The 12,923-nt window shown below is 41.5% G+C and overlaps 1 protein-coding gene across 1 annotated transcript in view; it reads right to left on the bottom strand.

The window, feature by feature from the left end:
- Nucleotides 1-12,923, bottom strand: part of LOC124789979 (nodal modulator 3) — a 158,658-nt gene that overhangs the window by 129,144 nt on the left and 16,591 nt on the right. Inside the window, exons 2-4 of the mRNA XM_047257524.1 lie at nucleotides 8,299-8,398; nucleotides 8,096-8,224; nucleotides 7,652-7,984 (exon numbers count right to left, since the gene is read on the bottom strand). Coding sequence (XP_047113480.1) covers nucleotides 7,652-7,984; nucleotides 8,096-8,224; nucleotides 8,299-8,398 — 562 coding nt within the window. The remainder of the gene's footprint in view (nucleotides 1-7,651; nucleotides 7,985-8,095; nucleotides 8,225-8,298; nucleotides 8,399-12,923) is intronic.

The raw sequence follows: 12,923 nt of genomic DNA, 5'->3' as shown, positions 1-12,923 counted from the left end.
AGGCCCCAGGAGTAGACAACATTCCATTGGAACTACTGACGGCCTTGGGAGAGCCAGTCCTGACAAAACTCTACCATCTGGTGAGCAAGATGTATGAAACAGGCGAAATACCCTCAGACTTCAAGAAGAATATAATAATTCCAATCCCAAAGAAAGCAGGTGTTGACAGATGTGAAAATTACTGAACTATCAGTTTAATAAGTCACGGCTGCAAAATACTAACACGAATTCTATACAGACGAATGGAAAAACTGGTAGAAGCCGACCTCGGGGAAGATCAGTTTGGATTCCGTAGAAATATCGGAACACGTGAGGCAATACTGACCCTACGACTTATCTTAGAAGCTAGATTAAGAAAAGGCAAACCTATGTTCCTAGCATTTGTAGACTTAGAGAAAGCTTTTGACAATGTTGACTGGAATACTCTCTTTCAAATTCTGAAGGTGGCAGGGGTAAAATACAGGGAGCGAAAATCTATTTACAATTTGTACAGAAACCAGATGGCAGTTATAAGAGTCGAGGGGCACGAAAGGGAAGCAGTGATTGGGAAGGGAGTGAGACAGGGTTGTAGCCTATCCCCGATGTTATTCAATCTCTATATTGAGCAAGCAGTGAAGGAAACAAAAGAAAAATTGGGAGTAGGTATTAAAATCCATGGAGAAGAAATAAAAACTTTGAGGTTCGCCGATGACATTGTAATTCTGTCAGACACAGCAAAGGACTTGGAAGGGCAATTGAACGGAATGGATAGTGTCTTGAAAGGAGGATATAAGATGAACATCAACAAAAGCAAAACAAGAATAATGGAATGTAGTCGAATTAAGTCGGGTGATGCTGAGCGAATTACATTAGGAAATGAGACACTTAAAGTAGTAAAGGAGTTTTGCTATTTGGGGAGCAAAATAACTGATGATGGTCGAAGTAGAGAGGATATAAAATGTAGACTGGCAATGGCAAGGAAAGCATTTCTGAAGAAGAGAAATTTGTTAACACCGAGTATAGATTTAAGTTTCAGGAAGTCGTTTCTGAAAGTATTTGTATGCAGTGTAGCCATGTATGGAAGTGAAACATGGACGATAAATAATTTGGACAAGAAGAGAATAGAAGCTTTCGAAATGTGGTGCTACAGAAGAATGATGAAGATTAGATGGGTAGGTCACATAACTAATGAGGAAGTATTGAATAGGATTGGGGAGAAGAGAAGTTTGTGGCACAACTTGACTAGAAGAAGGGATCGGTTGGTAGGACATGTTCTGAGGCTTCAAGGGATCACCAGTTTAGTATTGGAGGGCAGTGTGGAGGGTAAAAATCGTAGAGGGAGACCAAGAGATGAATACACTAAGCAGATTCAGAAGGATGTAGGTTGCAGTAGGTACTGGGAGATGAAGAAGCTTGCACAGGATAGAGTAGCATGGAGAGCTGCATCAAACCAGTCTCAGGACTGAAGACCACAACAACAACAACATGATATAATTTACAGATAATATTCTGGTGTGCAAGCTACGTTATCGACTCACCCCCTGGGATAAAAATTCTGCAAGAACTAATAGAGGACATGTTACATAAAAAGGATAATATGTCCATCGGGACGTCTCAACATGTGGCACCTATTTTCACTGTAACAAAATCCAGTGGGGAGCACGGACCAGTATTAGATTACAGAGAGTTAAACAAAAAGATCATTCTATGGTTGGTGCCTCTATCTCATTTAAATTTAAGTTTTGAGTGATTCAAGGAAGCAAAGATCTTCCCTACCCTTGAACTACACGAAGATTATAATCGGATACCCTTGGCCAAAAAATCTAGGTCACTAGCAACATTTACTTCAGACTGGAATATTTATGAATTTAATAGTGTTCCTTTGAGTTTATTTTGCAGTTTATAGATCAAATATTTTCTGATATTATGTGTGTGTACATGTATAATTAATATAATAGAAGGAAACATTCCACGTGGGAAAAATTATATATAAAAACAAAGATGAGGTGACTTACCAAACGAAAGCGCTGGCAGGTCGATAGACACACAAACAAACACAAACATACACACAAAATTCAAGCTTTCGCAACAAACTGTTGCCTCATCAGGAAAGAGGGAAATATGTCTGCTTGTGTCTGTATGTGTGGATGGATATGTGCGTGTGTGCGAGTGTATACCTGTCCTTTTTTCCCCCTAAGGTAAGTCTTTCCGCTCCCGGGATTGGAATGACTCCTTACCCTCTCCCTTAAAACCCACTTCCTTTCGTCTTCCCCTCTCCTTCCCTCTTTCCTGATGAGGCAACAGTTTGTTGCGAAAGCTTGAATTTTGTGTGTATGTTTGTGTTTGTTTGTGTGTCTATCGACCTGCCAGTGCTTTCGTTCGGTAAGTCACCTCATCTTTGTTTTTATATACATGTATAATTATTTGGATGACCTCATAATTTACAGCAAGAATATGGACAAACATTGTTGACATTAGCCAAAGTGTTCATGTGTCTTAGAAAGGCAGAACTTATGGTTAATCTGGAGAAAATAATGTAACCTGTGCTGCAATACAGTTTTTAGGTCATGTGGTAGCACTGGAAGAAGTGATAATTGGCCTGGGGAGGGTAGAACCAAACAGCAAAGTAATAACCAAATTCATAAGAAAGGTGGATTTCTTTAGGAGATTCAATCGCAGATTTGCACAAGGAGCCGCCCACTCAGTGAATTGAGGAAAATGAACAAAAGCACAACAAGAAGCCTTCAAGGCCTTAAAACATGTGCCAAGCACAGCTCACATGTTGGCAATGCCTGATTTCACCAAACAATTTGTACTGCAGACAGAAGCTTCCATGCTGGCGGTAAGGGCAGTGATGTTACAAGAAAGGGAGGAATGATGATAACCTATAGTGCATGCATTGAGAACTCTCAATGAATTGAGGAAGAAATGTCCATTGTATGAAATTGAACCATTAGCAGTTCTCTTTGGCTTAGAAAAGTTCAGATTTTATTTGGAGCACACACACTTCCACTTAAAGATTGATGATAAAGCATTGGATTGAGTACTGGGGAAGCTACGAAAAACTGGGCACATTCCCAAATGGGCTATGACGATATTAGCCTTTAATTTTGAGGTAGCTAACATAATGGGAAACGATAATGTAAATGCCGATACCTTGAGTAACATATTCGAAACTGACTTGGGGGAACTGGAACAACTGCCACACACCATTAACGTAATTCTCATGGATAAACCACAACTATTCAAAGGAGAATATTAGGATAACGATAGCTACATTTATGATATCACAGAAAGACTACAAAAGGGAGAAAATATTACACCATAATGAATGAAACAGTGAATGTTGTGTTGTACTGCACACTATAACAAGAAGGCCAATACAGGAGTCCTACATGAATTAGTACCACACAAACTCCACGAGCCCCAGTAGGATGCCACTTAAGAATATTTAAGACTAAAAATAAAATCCATAACTTTGTATGCTGCAATACAGACACCAACATTAAGACCAGAATTTCAGTGTGTAGGACACATGCAGAAAGTAAGCCAGCCCAGAACAATAAAATAGGTTGCTACCATCTAAACCTGCTGAAAATGTGTTTGATAAGCTTTATGTTGATTTTGTAGAACTTTTACATAAATCTAAGGAAGGGAATTGTTACGTCTTGGTTTGAGTAGACACACTTTCAATTCCTTGTGGTTCTTGTCCCTGAGGACAGTTAGCACCAAATCAGTTATATACACACTGAAGAAAATATTTGCCACATGCGGTCCTACATAACACTAGTTATGGACAATGACTCATGTTTTGCTTCGAAAGAATTTAAATACAAATTTTTGTATAAACCTAGGCACGGTGCAACAACTCCGTACTACCCAAACACCTCATATGTGGAAAGGGTTGATAAAACTTGCATTCAGCATTAAAAGCTTGCAACAGCAAAGATCAGTATGGTTGGGACCAATATCTACCATGGCTCTTGCTGACCTTCAACACTGTGGAACGTGGGAGTCACTGGGCCATCCTCGCAGAGTTGTTCCTAGGGTACAGGGCTACAACACCACTGAGTAACTTGTGGTCTATGTTGCCAGAGAAGATAACACCCCACCAAATGGTTACTCAATGGAGAAGGGCAAGGAACAACATCCACAAAGTGCAGCAACAAGAGAGGCAAAACTGTAACAGGACTCAACAGTCAAACCCCTACCAACTAGGTGACCAGTAATGGAACAAAATTTGGAACTAAGAAGCTATGACTTCCTTATACAGAACTATGGCAGATAGTAGGGATCTTAAAACTATGGTGACCCTCTTGCTATTTAATCCTCAGAAAAGGAAAAATATTTGGAGCTCATCACTCCCAAGGTAAGTGGATGACCAAAGCCATGGATGAGTAATAACATGTAGTATATGATCATTCAGAGGGCGCAGACCCATCATCTGGTTTTCTGGCATGATGGAAAATGTCGGGATGATCAATAAAGAATCAAAGGAAATTGAGAAGGTACAAGAAATTGAGGACATGTGAAATGGACATTTTGAAGAGTTACTAAGTCCCAACGGAAATATTGATGAGGGAAACGAGAAGCCAGGGAATGTAGAGGATAATGAGATGGACCCAAGCTGTAAAGAAGCAATAAAGACCATGAAAGGAGAAGTACGTGGACCATATGTAGTGAGACCAGTGACATTGCTGGAGTGCAGTGGCTCTATTAGGTCATGAGAACATAATGGAACCAAAGGAGGACACCTGATGACTGGAAAAATGAAATTATAGTGTCAATTTTTAAGAAGCGCTGCAACAAACTACATGAAATTTATAGGAGAGTTACTTTCATGTGTCATGCTGCCGGTATTTAAGAAGATTCTGGAAAAAGAGAGTAAGGAAAAGTTGCAGGAGGAGGGGAGAGAGGAACAATAAGACTCCAACAAGAAAAATCTGCAGTGGATCTAATTTGTAGTGTAAGGCAGCTACAAGAGATAAACTAAGAATATGGCAAAAGTTTAGTAATAGTGTTCCTAGACACTGAGTAGGCACACGATAATGTGAAAAGAAGCAAGATATGGAAATCACTTCAGAAAACAGGAATTTGAGGCCCAACTATGGAAAGAATAAAGGAAATGCATCAAGGAAGTGTGAGATGTGTAAAAGTAGGAGGAGAGAACATCGAATGGTTTGAACATAAAAACAGACTGAAGCAAGGGGGTGCACTATCCACTCTTCTACTTTTCATCACCATTATGGATGGGATAATGAGAGGCCTGGTAGTGTGATTAGGAGATGAAAATATGAAAAAATGGCACTTGCAGATGACTTACACACTAAGTGATCAAAAGTATCTGAACCCCTCCAAAAAAATACTTTATCATATTAGGTACATTGTGCTGCCACCTACTGCTAGGTACTCCATTAGCGACCTCAGTAGTCATTAGGCAGCGTGCGAGAGTGCTCTGCGGAACTCATGAACCTCGAATGTGGTCAGGTGATTGGGTGTCACTTGTGTTATACGTCTGTAAGTGAGATTTCCACAATCTTAAACATCCCTAGGTCTACTGTTTCCAATGTGACAGTGAAGTGGAAACATAAAGAGACACATACAGCACAAAAGTGTACACACACCGACCTCGTCTGTTGACTGACAAGAGACCGCAGGCAATTGATGGAGGTCGTAATGTGTCATAGGCAGACATCTTTCCAGACCATCACACAGGAATTCCAAACTGCATCAGGATCCACTGCAAGTACTATGACAGTTACGTGGGAGGTGAGAAAACTTGTATTTCATGGTCGACCGGTTGCTCATAAGCCACACATCATGACAGTAAATGCCAAACCATGCCTTGCTTGGTGTAAAGAGCATAATCATTGGATGACTGAACAGTGGAAAAACATGTGGAGTGACGAACCACGGTACACAATGTGGCGATCCAATGGCAGGTGTGGGAATGGCGAATGCCCAGTGAATGTCATCTGCTAGTGTGTGTAGTACCAACAGTAAAATTCAGAGGTGATAGTGTTATAAAGTGGTCGTGTTTTTCATGGAGGGGGCTTGCACTCCTTGTTGTTTTGAGTGGCACTATCACAGCACAGGCCTACACTTATGTTTTAAGCACCTTCTTGCTTCCCACTGTTGAAGGGCAATTCCGGGATGGCTACTGCATTTTTCAACACGATTGAGCACCTGTTCATAATGCATGGCCTGTGGTGGATTGGTTGTACGACAACACCTTTGGGATGTTTTGGAACACTGACTTCGGGCCAGGCTTCACCGACTGACATCAATACCTCTCCTCAGTGCAGCACTCTGTGAAGAATGGGCTGCCATTCCCCAAGAAACCTTCCAGCACCTGACTTAACGTATGTTTGCGAGAGTGGAAGCTCTCATCAAGGATAAGGGCAGGCCAACACCACATTGAATTCCAAAATTTCCGATGGAGGGCACCACGAACTTTTAAGTTATTTTCAGCCAGGTGTCCAGATACTTTTCATCACATAATGTAGGTGTGGGGATATGGAGAAGCAAAGGTATGAGAAACATTACATGTATGGGAGGAAGTGGTGGGACATTATGGATTGAAATTTAATGCAAAGAAGTGTAAAGTGATTGTGACAATATGTAATATGGGGACAGCAGCAGTGAATTTAAGTATTAGAGGGCAAGTATTAAAGAAAGTGGGAAACTTCAGGTACCTGGGAAGCATAATAGAAGACAAGGATGCAAATAAAAGGAAACGGCAAGCCTGTGGTTTTCGATAGAATGTAAGAAGCCTGGTCTGAGAAAGATGTACCATCAAAAAGTTAGCAAATGTTGTACTGAGTGTGTTACACCCCAACACTCATAGGAATTACTAGAAAGGATAGAATAAGGAATGAGTCCGTGAAGGAAATAGTGAAAGAGAATCCCATACAGGAGACTACAGAAAAGATTAAGATGGTGTGGGCATGTTAAAAGAATGGGAGTTGGCAGGATACTGTGACAGTCCCTTGACGTGAAAATAGGAGGCAAGAGACTGAGAAGAAGACCGAGAGACATATAGACCGTTAGAGTGAAGGACTGAGTGACGAAGAGAGGAGAAGACTGGGACAGGGTGGAGAGAGAAACATGGAGGACAGAAAGACATATTCTACACAAACAGACCCAACCCGGACTTGGATGTTTCAGAAGAAGATGAAGATGATGATTATGATGATGACGATGATGTTTATGATGATGATGTATCAATATTTATTTCTCACTTTGCCACTCATTTTGTCGTAGATCAAATGAGTGTGAATTTAATGTATTTATGAATGGAAATATACTTTTGATGGAAAACACAGTCAGCAAGGCAGGCAGTAGAAAGAAGGAACGGTGAAAAGACGTATCACCCTAAACATCTGCTGAAAAATAAAATTTGCACCTAGATACTGAAGAGAAGGACAAACTGTTTCTACAGTAAATAGAAATCAATATGAGGATAAGGCAAAACTTCCTTTGTGTAAAATAAGCTCATTTTAAATTAATTCCGTCTTTTCACTAACCAATTTTCCTTTTCATTCAGCGCAGATTTTCTTCCAAAGTATGTACTTCTGAGTGCTCCTTTTGGTCTCATTCTCATTTCACCTTTATTTCTATATCAAGTTTTAATTTTCAAAAATTTGCTGCTTAAATTACAATTCAGATTTACCTCTTCTGTGTGAAACAGAACAAAGCTAACTCCTTTAATTGGTTCATCATCACTCGTGACTGAACCAGAGACATCATATCCCGCTACAACAAGACTTCTGTCACCAACATCTGCATTTCCCTTGGTAACTTGAACTTGTACAATGTCTTGCACCATTTTCCATTTTGGGTGTGAGGCCTTTATAATGTACTGGCCTGGAAGAACTGGAGTAAACTGGAAACTACCATCATCACCTGTGCTCGTTTCATACAAATGAGGAGCAGCAGACTGTCCCTCGAGTGAAAGTGCAACTTTCACTCCCTTGGGACCTTGGCGAGCACCTGCACTGACAACCTGAAATTAAAACCAAGTCAAAATACAAATTAAATTAAATATTTACACTAATAACAGTCAAAAATAATGTGGTCTGATTTCCAACTGTTTTGCAAATAATAAATAGCATACCTTGCCTGATATTGCAAACCCTTTAAATATAAAATTGATATCTTGCCCTTTGCTGCATGCATCTGTTGTTCCATCCACATTCAATGAAACTACTTCTGGTTCAAATGTCCAACCTGCTGGTGGATGTATCTGAAAAAGTTTCTGTTAGTAGCAGCAATTATTCACTGATAAAAATAGTAAACTGAAGAAAGATAGTTCATTACTTTAAGGACATATTCTCCTTTGTCATACAGTGGTAGGAAATAATAACCATTATTTGGTGCACAATCTGTCTGATCTTTCAGACTTCCCTGTTTTGTGTACCTGAAAAGAAAAGAAACGAAGTGTATTTGAAGTTATTACACACAACACTGTCATACGATTAATGTACCAAGCAGACTCTAATTTGGCACAAAATAATCACTGTTTTACACTTCTAGGTTTTGGCTGATAATTGCTTGATGCATCAAATAAAACATAAAATGATAATAAAGTAATTTCTGAAAGAGAAAAGAAAAATGTGTGTTTTAACCCAATATGGAACAATAAATCACATTTAAATAATGCAACAAACATCAGTTTTCTTTGTATTCAAGATAAGCAGGAAATATGAAACAAAAACTAATTTAGAAATGTACTTTTTTACTGGAAGACATCTGTACTGCCTTGTTTCACAGTTATATCTGATTGTGTAAGTGAAATACACGATTCAGAAATTTCAATAAGCTTGTAAAGCTGAGAATAATGTCATTCAGGAGCCTTAGAAATGAACAAAAGTAATTCCAGTCAACATAATCAGAAAAAATTACTACACCTTAGTGAGGATAGACAGGGCAGGAAGATGTACCCTCACTCATGACTTGCGCAATTTCAGAGATCACGTGTCCATACAGTTCACAGGCCCACCTATTGCGGCCACCTGCGTCAGTCCCCTGGTGTGCTCTGGTGATCCATCAAAGAAACAGTATTGTTTAAGTGAGTGCTAGGCCTATTCTGTAACCTGTATTATTGTTGTCCATTCAGTGTGTTCAGTGCTACATGCAACCGGACTTCATTGTATCCTATGTTGATTCAATACAGCACTATGTTCCATAAATCATGTTTTTACTGCTATAACAAACTTGGTGACGAGTGTGGGTTAGGTTTTCTCTGCTTGTTAGTGTCAGTGCTAAGTCAGCTGACAAACGTATCATTGGATGAAATACTCCAATGCCTCACTGCCCAGCAGCAAGCATTTGCGGAACAACAGCAAGCTCTCACCACCGCTCTCCATCAGGTGGCATCTGTGTGTTCGCGACAGGTTACTCTTCCATCAGTGCAACCATTGCCCTTTCTAGCAAATGATGAATTGGCTGAAGACTGAGACTCCAATAAGACACAGTTACGCCAACATTTCTAGGTTTTTTTGCATGGGGAATGCAGACCTGTGTGAGGCTTTCTTTCTTTCCTGGCTTTTGTCGCGCATGTGTCAGTTGTTGGGCCTACTTTCACTTTTGCGAGAACTAGCCAGCTTATCATTTGATGAAATGTGTGAGCTTCTCTCAACCTGTTACTGTGACAGAAGGCATATCACTGCAATGAGTGTAGAGTTTTACTATTGTCAGAAACAACCAAATCAATCTAGCCTGGGCTACAGAATTACACGGGTTGAACTGTCATTGTAAATTTGTCACTAATAGCCATCACGAATCCTACACTTATCACATGGTGCATGATATTACTCATCTCACCCTGGATAAAGAAATTCGAGAAACAGCACTTCAATGTGAGAATCCGACGCTTACGGATGTGCTCAATATAGTACAGTCCTTTGTAGTGTCACAAGCTGCAGATGATCAGACTGTTGCGTGGGGGGAGGTATCGGATGTTGTTCAGTCAACCCACGTTAGGCAAGCTACAAGTATTCAGGATGACGGGGTAGCCTTTACTGCAGTATGACCTAAGATGGACACAGCAGAATAGGCTGCATCACAACAGCAGCTTCATGCCCCTCTTCTGTCTTGCCTGTACTGCTTTGTCGAACAGGAACATGCTACATGCCCTAAACATTGGGCTGTTTACAACAAGTGTTGAAAGAAAGACTGCACTGCATCAGTGTGTAACTCAGACCAGTTTCGGTTATATGTGTTTAATGCTTTTGGTTTCTACATTGCCATAGGGGTAAATTTTGCGTCAGATCAAGTTCCACATCAGCAACTGGAGTCCCTCTGCTCTGAGTTTCTGTCACAGTTTTGCCCTGGGCTCAGCTCTGCTATCGGTTTTCAGCCCACATTACCATGAAAGAGCTCGCCTGCCCTTGTTTTTTCTGGTTGGGTAGGTGCCTATCGCATTGCGCTACGCTGTCAACGTCAAATTAGACCATTAACGTTGCTCAATGTCATTCAATCAATTTCTTCCAGTGAATGGGCTACACCACTAGTCATCTTTACGAAGCCAATGGCTAAGCTTTGCCGTTGCGGCGACTTCAGTGTCATGATTAATGCACAGTCCGTGATAGATACATACCCTTTGCCCCACCCTGACGAGTTACTCGCAAAATTATTAGGCATCCAGTAGTTTTCCAAGATTGATTTTTTGGAAGCGTACCTTCACTAGGTGCCTCTTAATTATCAATACAGCTTTCAGCCTATACCAATATCAAGGCTTGGATTCTGGTGCCACTAGCATGCCTGCAATTTTTTTAATATTTTTAGAACAGTTGACAGCCTCTTTACCCAGCTGCATCAATTACCTCAACAATATTGTTGTTTCAGGTTCTTCCACCTTAGCAATCACCAACAGTTGTTTTGTATTGCAGTTTGTGGGTTTCAAGTGCAATCTTGTCAAATTCCAATTTTCCAGCCATCAGTTGAATACCTAGGTTTTGAGGTTTCTTGCACAAGGGTAAAACCAATGTGTCACGGCTTTGCCACTGCCGAACTCCATTAAGGAACTGCATGCATTTCTAGATAAAGTTGCGTATTACCAAATGTTTTTACAGGATGCGCCCACCGTTGCTCAGGAGAGGGCATGCACTTTTACGTAAAAATTTGTCTTTTTTCTGGTCCCCAGCTTGTAACCAATCATTCATTTTGCTTAAATATAAGTTTCAATCTGCCCCGTGTCAAGCCACTTTTCAGCCGGGTCAGTATCTCGTGTTAGCTACAGATGCCTCTCAGTATGGTCTTGGCACAATGTTGGTGTAAACATATGTAGATGGGTCTGGATGACCCACTGCTTATGCTTCTAAGCATTGGTATTGTCAATTTGAAAAGGAGGCTTTAGCAATTGTGTTTTCCCTTAAGAAATTTCACATCATCTTATATAATTCAAAGTGCCATTTAATCATGGATCACAAGCCATTGATTGCTCTTCTTAAGCCTTCAGCTTGCACGCCAGAAAAGGCAGTGCACCATTTGCAGCAGTGGACACTCTACCTCTCCAGTTTCCATTATCAGATCCATTACTGGCCGACAGCACAGCGTGCCAATGCCAATGCCTTATCTTACATTCTGATTGGGCTGGACCCAGCATTTGATCAGGGTGAGTTGTTTTGTTTCTGTTTACATACTGAGAACTAGAACGTAGTCAATGGTTTTCCCATCACAAGTGCCATGATAGCATCGCCCTACACCATGGATCATATACTTAGTCCTGTCCTCTCTTTAGTGCATCATGGGTGACTGGAAAAACCCCTGGGCCATGCCTTGGATCCTTGGAAAATTGCTTCTCCCTCCAGCATCACCTTTCTGTATTTGATGGGGTTCTTTTGTTAGCTACATAGGATGCTGCTCCCCCGATTATGATTACCACTTCATTAAGCCGTAATGTACTGCAGCTTCTGCATGTCAGTCATTGGGGGACCTCTCGCACCAAAGCTTTGGTCTGCCAGCATGTGTATTGGTTGGCATAGAAAGGGACATTATGCAGCTTAATGCTGCTTGCACTCACTGTGTTCAGCAGCAGACAGCTCCATGGGTGTCTTCTTCAGCCTGGCTGATGCTGCTGTGCACATGGGAGCACATACATGTTGAATTTGCTGGGCTCTTTCTAAACCAATATCAGGTTATTCTAGTGGATGCCTATTCCAAGTTTCCCTATGCAGCACGTTATCTGTCCACATCCATATTAGCTACTATTTTAGCCTTGTCTAAGGTTTTTGCAATTGAGGGACTTCCATATAACGTGATTACCGATAATGGGTACCAGTTTGTCAGGCTAGTGGTGTTCGCCATCTCACAGCTCCACCTTTCAACGTCAATCTAATGGTGAGGTTGAACGCATGGTTCGTATGTTTAAAATTCAGATGTGAATTATGTATCTGACAGGTCCCCTAAAGTTGCTTTAGACTATTTTTTGAGTTCATACCATTTCCGAGGACAAGAGCGTGGCTGAGCTGTTATGTGGATGCCAACCATGGACCCTCCTTCACCTGCTGTATCCGACACCACATCCACAGACATTGGTGGCTCTGCGACGGCTCTGGCAGGGCGTAGCTGTCTGGGCTTGTGATTTTGGCCTCTGGGCGAACTAAGTTCCTGTCACCATCAAGAGCCACCGGGGTTGACACCTGTGTGATGCATGCACTCCTAATGGGCGGATGTCCTGTCACTTCTACCAGCTGGGGTCACACACATGGGGGGGGGGGGGGGACACATCTGTTCTGGAGCACTCATTGCTCCCCTGCCCTGCATCCTGTTCCTGTACTGCAGATGGTCCGGTTCATGCCTCAGCAGGGGTCACTGCCTGGCAGATCGCTGTCGGGGTCTCTGCCCCTGATGCTGCTGCAGCCACAGCCAACTCCGTTGCTCGGTCCTATGTGGCCACTATCTCCAATGCCCCTGCTGACCTTAATGAGGATGTCACTGTG

The sequence above is a fragment of the Schistocerca piceifrons genome, chromosome 1 (genome assembly GCF_021461385.2).
Source record: "Schistocerca piceifrons isolate TAMUIC-IGC-003096 chromosome 1, iqSchPice1.1, whole genome shotgun sequence".
Taxonomy (NCBI): Eukaryota; Metazoa; Arthropoda; class Insecta; order Orthoptera; family Acrididae; genus Schistocerca; species Schistocerca piceifrons.
This window is presented reverse-complemented; position numbering and strand designations above follow the sequence as displayed.